The sequence below is a fragment of the Morone saxatilis genome, unplaced genomic scaffold (genome assembly GCF_004916995.1).
Source record: "Morone saxatilis isolate NCDOM2014 unplaced genomic scaffold, NCSU_SB_2.0 Contig11, whole genome shotgun sequence".
Classification (NCBI taxonomy): Eukaryota; Metazoa; Chordata; class Actinopteri; family Moronidae; genus Morone; species Morone saxatilis.
The window spans coordinates 7,868,331-7,886,755 of record NW_023339663.1 but is presented as its reverse complement, the minus strand read 5'-3'; the positions used below and the strand labels follow the sequence as shown (position 1 = coordinate 7,886,755).

The window sequence follows — 18,425 nt, the reverse complement described above, 5'->3', positions numbered from 1 at the left end:
GGGGGGGGGGGGGGGTTAAAATGTGCTTCGTGTGGTCGGTCATAGGTTTGTGAGTTTATTGTTTTGTTTTGCAGTAAATGTCATAAAAGGAACGATAACAGCTTCACTTTATTCCTTGTGGTTAATGTTCAGTCAGTCACAAATGATTATAGTGCACTTCGCAGAATGATTTAACCCTGTGGTCTGATGATGTGTGTGTGTGTGTTTGTGTGGCAAAAAGGTCCTGCATTGCATCAAGGGATCCTTACTGTGGCTGGAAGCCTCATGGAACCTGTGAGAGGATACAGCCTGGTGACTTGTGAGTTCAAGCCTCAGTTGAAATATAATGTGGAAATATTATAGATGAGAGAATGAGATAACAAGAATGTTTGCAGCTCTTTGATTAAACTTATCTATCTTGTCTTCTATCTATTTTCAGGACTGAATATGAGCAGGACGTTGAATTAGGAAACACTGCCCACCTGGGAGACTGTCACGGTACGGTTCTCATCTCCATGCCATGCCATCTATCCTGAGACATATATAAACACACACACACACAGATACACATACATCGACACACACGTACACAAATGAAACTCATCTTCACACACACCATGAGCCTGCACACTCACACCAGTAACCACTCCAGTAACTTGCCCCTACATAAGTCTATGTGCAATATTAACACACACATCTGCATACAGTACATGGCCACCTGTAACTTATGCCACCTGTGAGGCAGAAACATGGACATGTACAATTAAGGGTCATGCTCAGCCGGTGCAAATGGTAGAGGTCTTAAGATATGATGGCAGAAAATGTGCCTTTACTGATTTTACTTTAAAACTTCTGTCCCTTCATTTGTACCGACTAAACATGACCCAGGCTGAACCTCAGTATTGATCAGAACCAGAGGGCTTCTTGTGACTCCAGTGAGAAAAGGACACTGCTCTGGAGTGCTTTATATCTTTTATTATTAAACAAACTGCACTCTTAGTGTCTCTTAGGGATTTTAGTTTTTACTTCTGAATTCCCTTATACTGATTTCTTGTTCTTTTAATTCTTTTAGCGTTTTTGGGCACTACATCAGCGCCAGATTACAAATCATTTGGCGACCCTACCTCTGGTTAGTTTGATCTTTTACTCAAATGGTTTCTTTCTTTGAGTTCAGCATCTCCAACCCTGTCTTTCCACCACTGCCACGTTTCATCTTTTCTTACCAAGCACCTCCTGAATGCCAATGTCACCTGCTTCATTTTCATCGTCACAAACAACACATTCACCAGACGGTGCTCCATCTCAGCACAGATTCACTTCCTCCTTTTCACTCATCACTTCCTGTTCCGAATCCTCCTCCCTCTTGCATGTCCAACCACCATTCCTTGGCATCCTTACTGTTGTGTACCAACTCCTCTTTGAACCTCAGTATCCTCTCTTTTTTGCGTTCCAAAATTGTCTAAAAAGAAAAGAAAAATGTATTTTCATTGATCTGTGAATGTTTAAACACAACATTTTGCAAAAGGTTAACTGTGGTTTATTCACTATTTTTCAGACACTAACCTTAAAAATTATCCATTGCCCATGCCTACTAACTGAGATGATAACAGTATGCTTGAGCCACGTCTGCACAGTTTGTTAACAATTTGTTTGTCACCACAGACATGGAGTTTTCATCAACGCCAGTCACTGTCCACCCCAGTGGGCCCATACACCCCCCAGTACTCATACCCACTCAGAGCCCCAGCTCTGGACCTGGTCCAGAGCTCTACGGCTCAGGCTTTGTGCTGCAGGATGACCCAGCCACCTCCCATTCTTTAGACTCAATCCCAGGGGGCCAAGAGGGTAAGGCCCACAGGGAGGCAGCCAGCATGCTGCATTGAGCCTGAACTGATAGCTGCCAACAACTCTCACTAAGCCACACAAATGTGGATTCACACATAGGCTCACATATGCAAATACACACGTGCACACAATGGCAGTTATTTAGGATTTTGATTAAATAACATGGCAGATTTTAGTCTCTTTTTCAAATATATATTTTCATTTCATAATCTATAGATATATTTTCACATTACCATTGTTTTCTTTAAATTGTTATTTTCTTATGTTCTTTCTTTCTAACTTTTGAATTATTTATTCCCAGTTTTCTAATCATTAAAGCTTGCACTCACCCTTCTCATATTGTTTCTTTAAAATCCTTTGTTTGGATTTAGCTTCTGTCTCTGCCATCTGTATAGATATTTTAACTCTAGCTCTAGTAACAGTTTACCCTGGCTGGTAGATCATTGACTGGGCCTGCTCTGCCACATCACTTTTGTGGACGCATGGTGGATGACTAACTCTTTCAATGTCTGTGGTTACTAACAAACTTCAAGTAGAGCAGTAGCTACCTCAACGCCTGGAAGGCAATCACTGCCTCTCTTTCCTTTGAACAACTTCCTGCTGGTTGATCTCTTGCGAAAACATGCAAAAAGACTACGTCTTTCTATCTCAGATAAGAGCGCACTCCTAACCCTTTTGTACCGGTTAAATGCATGACAAAAAGTGGAACGTGGATTAAGGCAACACTCTTTCCTTCTCAACTAACATAGCACTGCTACTTATAGATGGTGAAATGGATGTGGGTACCTAACAGCTTCTGCCAATTTTCACCATATTTCTTCATCTGGGTTTAGATGAATAGGAATGTGTCAATATTTATGAGATTTGGTTGTGGTTTACTGGCTACCTTGTATGGGGGGAGGTGTAAAAGCAAAAACTCATGCATTATTGTGTTCACACAGAAACCTGCACAATTTTGCTGTAGAATGGGGAGGGATGATTCACTGAGCACTTAGACTTTTCACCAGGGGTTAACCAATGCCTTAATGTTTTGTAGGTGTGTGGGATATCCAAGCAGGTGAGACCAACCAGATGGTCCACATGAACATCCTCATCACCTGCGTGTTTGCTGCTTTTCTCATGGGTGCTCTCCTGGCTGGTCTGATTGTTTTCTGTTACCGAGACTCATTCCTCCGCAAGCCAAGACATGTCCGCAAGGACACAGAGTCAGCACCATCCTGCTCCGACTCCACTGGGAGCTTTGTTAAGCTCAACGGCCTCTTTGACAGCCCTGTAAAGGTACGGCCATAAAAACAGCACCAATGCTACATCAAAGGCTTTTGTGGAGAGGATGTGAAACAGTACCTAATCTTACTCATTTATTTTTTTATTTTAGGAGTACCAAACCAACATTGATTCTCCCAAGCTGTACACCAATCTGCTGAGCAACGGCAAAGACCTGAATACACCTAATGGTGACACCAAGACCATGATCCTGCGGGATGGCTGTCAGCCCCCTGAGTTGGCTGCCCTGCCTACACCTGAGTCCACCCCTGTGCTTCAACAGAAAGGCCTGCAGCCCATCAAAAACCAGTGGGAAAGGGCTCAAGGGAAGGTCAGTGGGCCTCGCAAGGAGTCCAACTCATCGGCCAAGAGTCCTCAGTTCCTTTCTTCTGCTGCTGCTCCTCCTAACTCCAACTCCCACCAACCTCACCTTGCGCTGGGACACTCCCACATCCCTAGTGCAGTTGTCCTGCCCAATGCCACACATGACCATCCGAACCTTGACAATGGAGATGATACACTGCCACATTCTTCTGAAACAAAGCTGAAGAATCCAGATTCTAAGGGAGGTAGGAAAGAACAAAAGAGGTCTGTGGATGCTAGAAATACCCTAAATGACCTTTTAAAACACCTCAATGACTCTGTGGCCAACCCCAAGGCCATTCTTCAGGAGGGATCAGGGCCCCGCCCAAGGCAACAGCTCACACTGGAGCCCATGGAGGAACTGACTGAATTACCCCCTAGGGTGCCCAGCCGTGAGGCTTCCCTGTACTCTCCCTCTTCCTCACTGCCGAGGCACAGCCCCACCAAGAGGGTTGATGTGCCCATGCCCACCACTCCAACAACACCAACAGGCAGCCTGAGCATGGGTGGCACCCTGGAGAGGCAAAGAGGGGGTTATCAACTCCACCGGAGTGCCTCTCACAGGCACTCCTTATCCACCTCACCAAATGGGGTAACCATGGGGGTGTCTGTGTCTCGCCAACACAGTATGAACAGAGGGGGTTACATGCCCCCAACACCCCCCTCCAGACTTGACTCCCATAGCGGAGTGATGGGGGCAGGAATGCACTCAGCCCACCCATCCTCTGTATCCCGACAGAGCAGCTACAGTGGACATTGCTCACTCCCTCGAACGGGACTTAAACGGACCCCATCGCTAAAGCCAGATGTGCCCCCAAAACCCAACGGGTTTTCACCACAGACTCCACAGATGCGAGTGGTCAATAAGTACAGTTATTAAAAGAGCATGGACACTTCTGAGTCAGCTCTTGGCCTTGACTGTAGAGCTTTGAGCCCTGGGGGCTTGGGGTTGGGGCTATGGATGGGGTAGGGCCTATTGTGTGTTTGTGTATCGACTTGAGGTGTGGTCCCCCTTTAAATGATATGCACATTCACTCACACTAAAAAGGGAAATCACACATGTGGCCAAAGATACTCCTTGGGGCTTTTTCGCTCCCTATGTCTCCATCTCGCTCCCTTGTCACGGTAGCGACAGGATATGAACAGTGGACAGTGGTGAATCTGCTGCTCCCCATTGTATCTGGGCTTGGGTATTGTCCGTTCCGATATTAGGTACGAGGTACACTAGGACACTAGCTGGGGCAGCTATGGCGTCTGTGCATGTGGTACCAGGTTAAAAACAGTGGAATACTTGAAGAATGGGTCTCATTTGTTACTGCCCTTAAGCACTGTCTTCCCACTAATGTGAACTAAACAAAGGAGAGGTAGCCATGCCTTTGTTAGAAAGATGGCTGGGGGCAGGCGAGAGGATACCAAAAAATCATTGTGAACGTGTTAAGATACATATGGCCACAAACATCAGAATCAAGCAGCAAGCGAACAAAGAAAAAGAGCAAATTAATGTGCGAGTGTGTGTTGGTTGATTGGAAAGCAGATTTTTGTAAAGGCAGTACACATAATTAGCTTTCACATTTGGTTATTAAGAGTGGTGCCACATGCCAGAGGATGCACCTTATGACGTGTCTAAGACCTTAGTCACTGTCTCTCATTTCAACAATATTAGCTCTTTCTGCTCTTGTTTTAACCCACCTGAACCGATCCTAAACCTTATTTTTGTGTCACTTTATAGTGTTTCTAGTAATTAGGTTAGGCTGATGTGAAGTTGGTCATGCTGGGTGTATACTGGGACATTGACTCTGTAACACACTGGGAAATTTTACATAGTACATTTGCTGCTATTGGTTTTAGACATATGTGTTTGTCTGTCAGACAGAGGCCAAGAAGTACAGTTTTCAGAAACCAAACGCACTGTTTAAACTGATAAATTGGAAAACGTGTTTCTCTCCAGAACCGAAACCTCCCCTAACCTCCACTGCCCCTTTGTAGGAATTATACAGGTGGTTCAAGAGACCTATTTCTTTATGTAGCAATGGTATTAAGAAAAAAAAAAACATACATTTCTCATCTCGTTCTATAACTGAATTTTGAACAAAGTGATTTGCCTTTATAATGTTTTACTGTGTTATTTAAGGAATTTACCATATGAAACTAAAGCAACACCAATGGTTTAGCCCATGTATATGAATTCAACATTTCAGGGCACCTCTGTTCTGTTAAACTCGTGTGTCCCATAATAGAAGAACACTAGAACTTTCCTCCTACATTAATCCTATTAAAAGGTATATTAAACTGACCCTAGAACAATATGTGGATGTAACACCTCTGTCATCTGCCATGCTGGTTCTGCAGCCCATGTTCCCTGTGCAGCTTCCCTGCGAGTGGCCAGTGTACAATCAACACAACATTTACCAATGTGTCCAAATGAGTCATGCTGGGAATGACAAGATACTGTATATATTTAAATATTATAAATAAGGAGTATAAATATTTTTAGGCAAGTGAACCTGAATCTGTGCATTGTGTGCCTTATTCACAAAATGAACTACTACAGTATATAATATTGGCAATGTCAATTGGTCCTCTGTATGTTATTGTCATATACTATATAAACAATTTTTATATAAGCCATTTGAAAATCAGCAGGATGTGTTGTAAAATCACTACCTAATCCAAACCGAAAATATGTGGAAAACAAATTGTCTGACAAACATTCCATCTGTGAATGCTAGTTGTACAAAAAGACAGTCAAAACACATTAATTTGGGGTATAAATCAATTTTTGTCCTTTACTGCCGGTGTTGAAAAGAATTGTGTTAATCCACCACATAAGAGGTGCCATGCAGTGAATGTATTTTCTTGACAGTGGGATGTAGGGTGGTTAGACCTTGTACTGTGGAGCAGTCGACTCAACGCAGCACATCCTGCCCACATCCAATGTATTAACAGCGTTCATGTGAAAGCCGTCTGTTGGCATGGGCGGTGGTCACGCAGAATCTGCAATTCCCCAGGATTGCAGTGGCAAGAATTGTTTCTATCGGCCAGTAGGGATGACTGAGGGATAATTTCTCTCAGAAATGGGTACATTATTTGGGTGACATCTGCAATCCTATCCGAGTGTCAGTTGCCTGTTTAGCCCAAAGCCACATTTTGTTTACAAGTGATGATTGTATGTAAAGACTTTTTGCCTGTCATCTAACCAGTGTTTGGGCTCTCTTTTCTACTCGACACATGCACACTGACATCACAAACATACACTCAACATACACTGCTCAACTGCCTTGTACATTGCAATATGAAGTGGGTCTTTCTGTTGCAATCTAAATTGAAGCCTTTATATTTCAGTCTGAGCTCAGTGTATGTGCAGATGTGCAGATGAACCGGATTTTGTCATGTCATTATGATTTAAATACTGTGCAACATGGCGATGCAAGGCCAGCTGTATATATGATCTCCAGAGTATTTGAGCGTGTAGATATGTTGTAAAGTTGTACTGTGAATGTGTAAATAATAATGATGGTCTTTGTTTCATGATATTTTTTGTTGATTTTTTTAACACGGCATGTATAGTTGAAATAAAACATTACTGCACAGAAAAGAGTAGTCTTGGGGAGGTTTCTTCCTGTCATGGTATTCAGCCTGGTTGAATTTTATAAGTCAGCTCCTTATGTCATCGGTTCTGGTGTGAGACAGCATGACAGGGAGCCTCAAAGAGTTAAAAATCAGATGCTTAGTGTCTTGTGAATCCAGCCTAAGATGTCATGCCATGAGATGTATTCAGTTCTTACAGCATGACTTGAGAGGGGGTAGTACTGCATGTGTCCAAGCTGAGCTCTGTGAGCAAACTATCAGAGACATTAAGAGTCTGCAGAATGATTAAGAGCTTCAGACTATTTTTAGAGCTGGGTTGTTTTGAAGTTTGGGGCCAGCACAGAGTCAACCACACCAGATAGCATGTGGGAAAGTTTCCAAAGTAGTATGTTCCTGTAGACACCAAACATCTGGACTAACTACAGCTCAAGGCATAAGATCTGAGCCACCAGTGAGCTGTAGAAGAATGCACACACACACACTAGCACATGCATACACTTAGATGCATCCAACATAAACATCCAATGTATGATGTTACGCACAGATAGGTTCGTGATAAGACAAGCTGCCAACAACAAAGAATAAAGGAGTGATGGTTGGATGAAGGATAATCACTTTTATGTGTTTCCGACTTGCAAAATGGAAAATAATTCATTTGCCACTGTCTCAAAACATGCACATACAATCACAAGCGCTTCATGTGCAGTACCACTGAACTCCTGAGGCATTCATGTCAAGTTCACATAAATACAGACACATGCAGAGAAATACATCGTCAAAACAGGATTTTGTGTTAAAACATGGCAACAGGAATGCAGATGCATCTGTCCAAATTGTTTCAAATCACAAACATGGGATGTCACGGTGGCTTAGCGGTCTACAAATGCATACCACTTAACAGCAACACTGCCAGTTTGAATCCGGCCAGAGACCTTGGTTGCATGTCATCCCCACATTTCCTGTATGCCTCTTCATTGTTTATTATCAAAGCAAAAATGTCAAAAACATAGCAAACAACCATGGACCATCATATATAATGACCATTTTGAGTTATAACTTCCTGCAGAAGCCAAGTCAACAGCCGCGGAAACATTTAAAGTCAAATATTGAGATTGAAAAGGAAAACAGTTTTCATCTAACTGATCTGCACATACAGAAGAAGCGCAAGAGGGCTCTGAGAGCGCGGCTCCTGCTTTTTCACAGCGAGGTTATGCAGCCCTTTGGCTGGCAGGCTGGCAGGCTTTGTGGCTCATCGCTGCCGTCAGAATGTTGACACAAGTGCTCCTTCATTTGCTTTCAGCAGGACCTCCCGAAAACTCACACCTCCTAGCAACCCAGCTCAGTCTCTCTCTCTCTCACACACACACATACAGACACACACACAAGGGAAACATTCTCCCCTCTGGGTGTTCTAATGGGGGTTGGTGTGTGATTTGGTTGGGAATGGGAAACAACAAAGAGGCGCCTCTTGCTATTCTGATGTACATCCCATCCTCTCAATTTATCAGATGGTCTCTTTGAATTAGTGGAGGCAAATCAAACACAGCTAGTGATTCTGTAGCTGTTTCATTCACTTGTCCCTCCGCCTGGCCACACTTAGTCTCATTACTAGCACCGACTGTTCCCGAACAAAAAGCATGCGTTAGTTGTCATGCAGACATGTCTGTGTGTGTCTGTGCACATGTGTGTGTTTATTCCACTTTACAAGGAACATGAGAAGCCGATGCTAAAAAAAACACATCTCTTTTGGATTTGTTGAAGTGGGGTTATATGAGGTACTTATCCATAGTCAGTGTATTAGTCAGTGTATTACCTATTATAGATGGCGGTCAGCATGCCCCGAGTTTGGAAAAGCAGACACCAGCACGAACGTTAAGCAATGCACTGCTGTGGACATGGACAGTAACAAAACAAAAAAACAAAAAAAAATCAATATTAGTTTAAGTGTACACTATATTTTTCACCGTTTTACCTTGCTGTCAAGACAGCCCTTTTGGACAGGGAACTGATGTCATCCTATCGCTCTCTTCAAAGTCACCAGACTCCTTGGACAAAAACATTAGCTTTACAGAACGTGAGTTGCTGGTCTACCACTGCCTCAATCAGCAGCAACTTACAACTCCTGCGCACAAGGCAAAATTACTGTTTTTGTCAAAGGAGTCTGTTGGATTTAGAGCATAGGTGGATAAAATGGCTTTGGTTTTCCATCCAGCTGTCTTACAGCAAGGTAAAGCAGTGAAAATATCCTAAATATAGTGTACATTTAAATTGCTATTGTTTTAGGTGGGCCTTTGTTAAGGTGGCGAAAACCTTATAAAAATATTGCCGCCTCTGTCCACAGCAATGCATTGCTTAGCTTCCGTGCTGGTACTCTTGTCTGCTTCTCCAAACTGAGGGCTTGCTGACTGCCATGGTAATACACTGACTATGGATAAGTCCCTCATACAACTCCACTTCAAAAAATCCGAACAAACTATTTAAGTGTAAGTGGAACCGAGCAAGGCTACTCGACTAGATGCAGCAAGATTAAAGTAAATTGCTTAAATTGGAAGTACAGATTAAAATGTGCTCTGAAACTGCAACATTCGCAAGCAGAAAATACAAAAACACACACACACCACATAGTACATACTAACAGAAAGAGAGCAATCTGGTCCATTTCTCTGCTTTCTGGTTTTCTCTGCAGCATCTCTTTAGAAATTTAAGGATGGTGATTAGACTGAAAATCATCCATCTGTACTCTTTCCTGTCCTCTTTTCTTGAAAGCCTGGAGGTGAAACCAGCAATTACATTTACAAGCCTCAGTCATGGAAAGGTGCTTAAAGGGTTTCTTTGTGGGCTTTAGTACAAGTACATGTGCTCTCTCTGATGCATTAAAATCTGACAGAGTGTCCGCGTAATGCTTCATTTGAAAGTGGAATTAAATGACAGGGAAGAAGCTGAAATTTCTCAGAGTTGGATTGAAAAAAAGTTTTTGCAGTTCAGCCTCTCCAGTCGGGAAAAGCCATCAAAATCTAATCCATGTGCCAAGCACCCTTACATTGACAGTTGGTTAATGGCACATATTGCTTTGAAAAGTGACTTAAAAGGCAGGCAAGCAAAAGCAAGGAAGAGAAAGGGATTGTTGAAATATGAGGAATGGAAGTGCAGACAGGAAGGAACTAGTATTCCCTATGCCTTTATGAGAAGATACAGACATTTGTATTGCTGATAAACTATAAACAAAACAGTTTAATGAGAGTATAAAGCACAAGCAGGGACCTTTCCCAGTTTTCCCTTACAGAGTTCCAGCCAAGCTCTACAATCAACGGCATTGACACCACAAACAGTGAGAGAGATGGCAGGAGGGAGAGAACTAGGCTGCAGAGATTTTAATTCATTGGTATATTATATAATGGCTACTAAGATCTACATGCTGTGAATGGCTACTGTGTTCTCAGATAACCTCCAGGAATGACATGACAACCTTTTTTTATGCCTGCATCTGCACTGCAAGTGCCACCTGTGTTTTATCATGAGACATTATTATCAAGGACGAATATAGAACGGGATACATATGGAAATAATTATGATGAGTCCAGAAAGGCAATGCATTATATTACAAAATGGAGTCCAGAAATTAAAAAGAAAAAATAGAACATTGAGGGTATTACAGGTTCCCCCTAATCTTCTTGCAGTCCAAACACAGTAGCTCAGTTGCTTCAAGTTGGGCCCAATGGAATGTTTTTTCTTCTTAATTTTCTCACAGTTTTTCCACCAGAACTTGAACACACCACCATGCCCCTGGATAATACAATCAAGCTTTATATTCACTGTGATGGATATTATCATAAGCTGGCGCCCCATGTGCTAAGGCTGAGTCCTTGCTGCAGCCGCCATGGGTTCAAATCCAACCTACGCGTCTTCCCCTCTCTCTGTCTCTCTTTCCGGTCACTCTACAGCTGTAACTATGCATTAAAGGCAATTACAGCCCAAAGTATCATCAGTCTATGCCTTCTTTTACATTAATATTTACAGTAGCCCAGAATGGACAAACCAAATACTGGCTCTAAATATGGCCGTCTTCGCACTTGGAAGGAGGGGTGTAGTGAGGAATTGCAATTGGCAACAACACCTCTAGATGCCACTGAATCCTACATGCTGGTCCTTTAAAGTTTTATCCATACACAGCACAGAGGCAGTAAAAAACATTCAGAAACACAGAGCAGCCTGGTATGTTCTGTAAAATGGTCAGCAGTAATATATGAATATGATGTAGTAAACTAATAGAAAAGTGGAACATCATTTTAAATTGTCACTGATGAATAAATATAACAAGATAGATATAAAGAATTGGACGTAACAAGATAGTGTCTTGTTACTTTGCCAAGCTCGACATGTTGGATTTGTAAGCTTATCTGTTTCATAACAGAAAATAAGAAAGAAACAAAATCTATCACTGTTTATGATGATATTGGTAGTGATGATTATCACCAAAGTAAGCAGGGTAGGCAGCTACAGTAAGAGCTTCGTGTTAAGGTCAACCCATTCATTTAGAATACTATCAAGGAGGCACTCACCAAAACCGTACTTTTGACTTAACCATTAACACCAACCCCTTAATGACCTTAGCTCTGCATAGGTTAGTCATGTAGCATTGCCTGTCTCATGTAGGGTTGGGATCCTAGAAACCCTTAGAGTAGGTTTTGAAACCTAAAGTTAATTTGACTAATTTTTTATTACTGTATGTACAATATGTCAGCTGTCCTATTCTGGTAGGTTGGGAAAATGGATGCAATGTACAGCCAAGAAGAGCAAAGTTTGTAGTTATTATATAACGACACAATTAAAAAAAAGCCTAGGCAAACATTTTATTACTCTTGGCTGCTTGCACACATCTGTGATATCGTGGATACCTTCGAAGATACCACCCACAGCTGAAAAACAAATCTTTTTAAATAAAATATACTTTTCCCAAAACCTTGCTGTAGGCGTAGGAGTATGCAGTGCTAAGGTCAGAGAGGGGCTAATACCATCTATAGCTTGTTATTAAGTCTGAAAATTAAAGTGACAAGGTACCGACTCTAGATTTATGCCATTCAGTATTACCATACATAGCATCAACCCTGTGATACAGGCCAGTCTCAGAGAAAGAGTCAAGAGACACAGATAAAAAACAGTGTTAAGAGCTAGAGGAGAGAGTGAGATGAATATCTGTCCAATGTGGTTCTTTAAGATGCACAGACCATGCTCCAGCACCTGCAAGTAAAGGTACTTATCTGTCAGATTTCATCTGCTCACCAGGCCGTGTGTGTATGTGTGTGAGTAAGAAGTGCAGAAGGGGTGGGTGAGAAGGGCAAGTTGCAGCAAGCCTATCAAGCGAGCATTCATGTACTGAGACTGTAAACACCTGATTGAGTTTAACTCTTATTGTGAGGGTATCACGTGTTCAGGTTAGGGATTATCACCACAAAGTGTCCATTTGATAGTTACATAACCCTCATCCTGCTTTGTCAAGGTAGTAATAAAAAACTTTATTTCTCTTTTCTTTCTTCTTTTCTGTTTCTTTCCACTCTCTTTATCCGCCCCCCTCTGAAGTCTGACTCAGGCCCTTTACAGTGTGGGTGTTCTTGTTGGTAAACCAATGGATTATCCCGGTTGCTTTATGACTAAAGTCTAGCCTGCGATTACGGTGCTTTGTCATTGGGAACTCACATCTTCCCAGACACGCACCCCGAGACACACCCCGACACGCACACCCTATGCCCGAGGGGGTGACGAGAACATATACATCACAGCTGATGGGGCCTTCATCACCTGCAAAAGCCTGGGAAAGCCCCTGAGTCACAAATATATCCAAACACTCATAAACAGCCTGTAGTGTAGACCTACCCTCAGGCCAGCACTGTGGCTGAATGAGAAAGATGCTAAGATTATAATTATAAAAATATTACACAATGTTTAAAAATATTTCTTCACATAACAAAGAGCCTGCTCAGACTGGAATGATAAAATCAGACATAAATTACCAATCAGAGCACACCTGCAAGAACACAGGCCATATAAATTACAAAAATACTAAAATATAACCGTCCCCATGGCTCAGATTATGTGGAGCAGTTGTAAGTGCAGCACTCTGCCTTTGTTACCGGGCTTAATTGAACATAGCTTGGATCTGACGTTGGCTAACAACATGAAGTTAGCTCCCTCCTGCATTAGTGCCAGAGCAAATTAATTCTCCCTACAGATCAATGGGCTTATAGTCTATACACATCAGCACAGAGAGATTTCACAGGCAGGCTGCTGTATCAGCTGCCCAATTTTCTGCTTCTACTCCACAGCCATGCCCCAACCGACCTTGTTTATTATTGAGAAATCAGATCAACACACCAAGGCCCATACAGAGCCAACAACTTTCTCCAGTTGTTTCCGTCTTTTTTATCTATACTGAAACAAACATAAACGTGCCCTCGCTGCCCTACACAGAGTCCAGATCAATACGTAATGGGCGTCACAGTGAGCAGATGATCCCTCTCTGACTCTTCCCATCCTGATTGAACACTGTCTCTTTGTGTTGTTAAGGCACATCTCCTGCCTCAGAGAGAGCGAAGGATCGAAGGAGGGTATAGCTGGAAGGAAAAAGAGGAGTGAGGACAGAGAGTGACGGAGGGGAGAAGATGGCACGGAAAGGAGGGAAGAGCTGAGTGCCAAGATGTTGCACAACAACCCCTAGTCTTTCCAACAGGAAGAATTACCATTCAGGGCAAAAACACATCAACAACGATCCAATACCCTGGACTCATAGGATACAGCTTAGCACCACCCCCATCCCCGACGGCACATACCCACACATAACCTAAAAGGAGCTTTCAGACATTTTCATCTCTCTCAATATAGCTAAGAAAAATTATATTTCATAACATACCTATAGAAGTTATAGTAACCCTTAAAGGATAAGGATATTCTTTGACTTGCTTTACCTGTCTGTGGCACTAGGCACTAAGCCCCTTTGTTTCTACTGAAGATGTAAATCTTAAAATAGTGTCTAAAGTATGTAGTTGTTTCTTATATATAACTAATTTCATTTACTTAAACTCAAAGAAGTAAATGGTGCATTTGTTGGGAACTATTTTCAGATACAGATGAATACACTCTTGGTGCACTACTGAGTATTTCCAGTGGAATTAATTCTAAATAAGTGCCCATGTTCATGGTAATGTGTCTCTCCTTGGTTTCCCTGTGTCTGTGTGTTTGGACTCCTTCACTTTCCTTGATTACCTGCTCACCTGTCTGACTGCTCAAACCTGACAGCCATCAACTCATCAGCCCTGCAGTATGTATTTAAACCCCGGTTCTCCATCCACTCTCTGCCAGATTGTTGTATCTACAAACCTGGTAGTAACCTTCTAGGCCAAGTTGGAGTATTTAAGAGAAGTGTTTTTTGCTACGAACTTTAACCTTGTTTTTTCCCCGTGTCTCAGGATCATACCTTTCGCTGTAGCTACCTGCCGAATATTCGAATATTATTCTTTATTGTTGCCCCTCAATAACCACAGATTAGAGTAAAAGCAAAGCTATAACAATATACAGTACTAAGCTACCCAACTGTACACCAGCCATATTGGAAGTAATGGCACAAATGGGTGCAGTTCTATAATGTAAAATTAAAAAATAACTTTAGAAAAATAATTGACTATTTAAGATTTACTTTTCTTTCAGAAATTATTGACCTAATTTCAGCACAAGGAAATTGTATCCAGTCGGAACTACAGCTTTGATAATAGATATTCATGCTAAATCTTGTGCTTCTAAAATCTACTTCATGTGGAGAAAATGGCCAAAACCTTTAGTCCCCTAACAGTCGGGCCCTTGAGTGCTGCTCTTACAACAGAGTCTAGTCAGAGTAGTAGCCTTAGCTTAGCGGTTGCGCCTCTGCATGATGTGGAAAGTAAAAAGGCTGTCATTTGGCCTTAGGAGCACTTCAAAAAGCCCAAAGCAGTGTGAGCTGCAGCAACTGAAACATACACACACACACACACACACACACACACAGGGGGCCAATGGCTTGTGTGTGTGTCTCTGTGTACGGTGTACATATGTTGCTGCATAGGTGCACGAGTGTTCGCGTGCGCTAATGCATGTGTGTTTATATGTGTGTGGGTGTATGTGCTGGGTGAGGGGAGGCCTATTAAAAAGCCGCCTGAGGAGAGGGCTTTCAGTTGGGAATCTATGGGGGGCAGAGAGGATGGCAGGGCCATTGTGTGTCAGAGTTCCATCCTGAGAGCTAGAATTAGAGCCTTTCTCCTCTGCTCGGCTGGAAGACTCTGTACCACCACCGACCCTGTGTTTAATTAGAGCAACTCTGGAGAGACAGCAGTGAGAGGAGAAGAGAGGGAGGAACACGAGCGATGAAGAAAGAAACAAACGGGGGAAAAAGAACAATCATTGGAGGAAAGTGGGGTGAAAAGAGAAAGAAAAATTGGATTCACACCGTTTGGCAATGCTGTGCAAGTTTGATTGGAAGTGTAATGAGGTGAATGATAACAACATGATGTGAAATATGATAAAGGTTATCCCTGGTGGTGTCATGAGAATCTCTGTAGCATGCCACTGATTGGAAATAGCAGCTAATGTGACAAAACTTTCAGTGTGTATTTGACTTTCAATTCAATTAGCTTCCACCCTTTCAGGATTCCTCACACAAACAACATTGAGGAGTGCATGATATGCCTTTGTGGAGGTTATAGTCCAATCAAATTAGGTAAACAAAACATTAATGTATGATAATGAATGTGAGCATTATCTCCAAATAGAGTGGCCATTAATATTGATGACGGTTTTTATTCTAACGCATTACAAACCAAAGCAACATCAATATTTGTCTAAGCAAATGAGTGCGAGAATGTACATTTATCAGTGATTGGATAATTAAATGGATAGATAAAGGAGATAAACGCGGGCTGTGGTCTGCTCTGCTGATGATCTATCCGTTTAGGCTTGTAGGGTTCATTTATGCTGAATGGGTTGATTGTTATAGGAGGTAAACAATGTGTCAAGCTTTATTCCAGAACAACTCATTCTGCTTAACAGCTAATGCCATTAAGGCCTGCTGGTAAAAGGGGTTGTCTTCCAAAGAGCAGCTTGTTGTTGTCAGTGTAAATGCTGTAGGTGTGTGTGTGTGTGTGTGTGTGCCTTTAAATTCCCACCTTACAAGACTCCTCACAAAGGAAAAAAAGGGTTTAGTGATGTTGATGATGGATTTTTTGAGACTGTCATGTCATAACACTGTAAAGCAATTAAATGGAAAAGAAGGCCTATCATGGGACATCACAAGACTGGGTCCACAGTACACAGCCACACAAACACACACTCCCCTAGCGTGAGATGAGTGTTGACCCTGGCTATATTTGGGCTTTCTCTCTCCAGTGTGTCTTAATCCTGCTGTCTGCTGTGTTCCACCTGATTAGTCTGATCATTCACTTCTGACAGGCCCATTTCTTAACCCTCCACACAAACACACGCACATACACACAAAGGAAGCACAGTGATACAAACACACATGATACATCACACACACAGACAATCCAACTGTAAGGGCAAAAATAAAATAAAAGCCTGAAGAGAATGACGTGTTGGGCTAGTCACTCACAAGAAAAATATCCCATCATAGCCTGCAGTTACTAGTGTCACACATCACTTCACATGGCCAGTCACAAACACTGGCTCATTTAATGTGTGGTGCATACACACACACACACACACATAATGAAAGCCAATCAACGTATAGAAATCCCTCAGGAAAAGGTCTCCACACCAAAATATGCATAATGAACCCACGTATATTCTCCTAGGGGATTTCAGTTCCAGCAGATAGGGAGGTATGAACTCAGGAGGCAAGAAACAAATGCAAATGTGAGGTACGACTGTGAGGTAGAAGCTGGGTTTCCCATACAATGCCTGAACAATATTGTCCTTCACCTGCTGAGATCTAAAACAGTAATCAAGAGGCGTGGAGAGGCATGGTGACTATTTCTGTGCGGGGGACCTCACTGACTCTGACTGACTCCCCCAGGCTGCAGATAAGAGTCAGCATAGTGTGTGTGTGTGTGTGTCTGTGTGTCTGTGTGTATTCATGCATGTAGGTGAAGGAAGTGTATCCCTCCCCCTCTGTTAAGCCATCTCTCTTACTCTCTTTCTCTGTTGCTCCCCCATCTCATTGATCCTGTATTCCAAGCAGTTCCTCGATGACCAACCTGCTGTTAGAGCTGTTGCTGTAGTCGAAGTTGATTTAGTTGAGCTTGCCGTGCCTGAACTCTGAGGGACCATTCTCCTCAGTGGCTGTAAATTACATTTATTTACAAGGAGGATCAGGAGAGGGAGGGAAATGTGAGGGTGTGGGTGTTTTATCTATGTTCATGTTGTGCCTGTCCAAACCAAGTTGGTACCACTTTCTAATAAAGGCACCCTTCATAACACATATAAAACTTGAAACTAATGGCATTGTTATTGGTTAATAAATTCTTAATGGTTAATAAATACTTAACTAACTTTATCAGTTATAAGCATTTAATGGAACAGCTTTGGGATTGCCAGGTTGTGATAACCTTTGGCTGTTGTTTATCCTCCTCCAGCGTCACATTTGCTTTGTCTTTTAAGGGATCACGGTGAAGGAATCATTTAACATTTTGGGAAATTATTTGCTCTCTAATGGAGAGTTAAATGAGAAGACTGATGGACTCAGCAGCCGGTTTGCTTAGTTTAACAAGAAGACTGGAAAAAGGCACAAACAGCAAGTCTGACAAAATCCACCTGCCAGCACATCTAAAGCTCACTAACTAACATTCTATATCTCGTTTGATTAATCTATACAAAAACAGAAGTGTAAAAATGACATTTTCCGTATCCGGCTATTTCTTGGCTGGGAGCAGAAACTTCCTGGGAGCAGAAACTTCCTGGAGTGTCAGCTGGTTGCCTGCCATCTGCTCGGGTTTTGAAACAATTGGACAGAGCCAGGCTAGCTGTGTCCCCCGGTTTCCAGTCTTTGTGCTAAGCTAAGCTAACCAGCTGCTGGTAGTTGCATTATACTTAACGGACAGATATAAAAGTGGTATCAATCTTCTCATGTAGCTCTCCACCAAAAAGCAAATATGCGTATTTAGCAAAATTACCAACAAATTCTTTCATTTATCATAAAAGAGTCTTCCGGTCAACTGTCCGACTATTTCCCTTCTGGCAAAGAGCTGCAGAGCATCTGGACCAAAGTGCATTTATTAAGAACCCAGTGACATTTACAACTGCAGACACGATGGACTGTTTTCTAGTTTCTCATTTTCTAAAAATCCATTATCTCTGCAGTTATGTATGTTAATAAGTCATTAATAAAGGGTTTTTAGCCTCAATTCATCAAG

The 18,425-nt window shown here is 42.3% G+C and overlaps 1 protein-coding gene across 5 annotated transcripts in view; it reads left to right on the top strand.

The window, feature by feature from the left end:
* Window positions 1–7,030, top strand: part of sema6dl (sema domain, transmembrane domain (TM), and cytoplasmic domain, (semaphorin) 6D, like) — a 20,481-nt gene extending 13,451 nt beyond the window's left edge. For 2 of the 5 annotated variants that reach the window (XM_035652273.1, XM_035652274.1), the window contains exons 15-20: window positions 221–298; window positions 419–477; window positions 1,052–1,108; window positions 1,642–1,824; window positions 2,861–3,102; window positions 3,200–7,030. In XM_035652273.1, coding sequence (XP_035508166.1) covers window positions 221–298; window positions 419–477; window positions 1,052–1,108; window positions 1,642–1,824; window positions 2,861–3,102; window positions 3,200–4,330 — 1,750 coding nt within the window. In that variant the 3' untranslated portion in view covers window positions 4,331–7,030. The remainder of the gene's footprint in view (window positions 1–220; window positions 299–418; window positions 478–1,051; window positions 1,109–1,641; window positions 1,825–2,860; window positions 3,103–3,199) is intronic. The other 3 variants (XM_035652275.1, XM_035652276.1, XM_035652277.1) reach the window with 3 other exon arrangements.
* The last annotated feature ends 11,395 nt before the right edge of the window (window positions 7,031–18,425 follow it).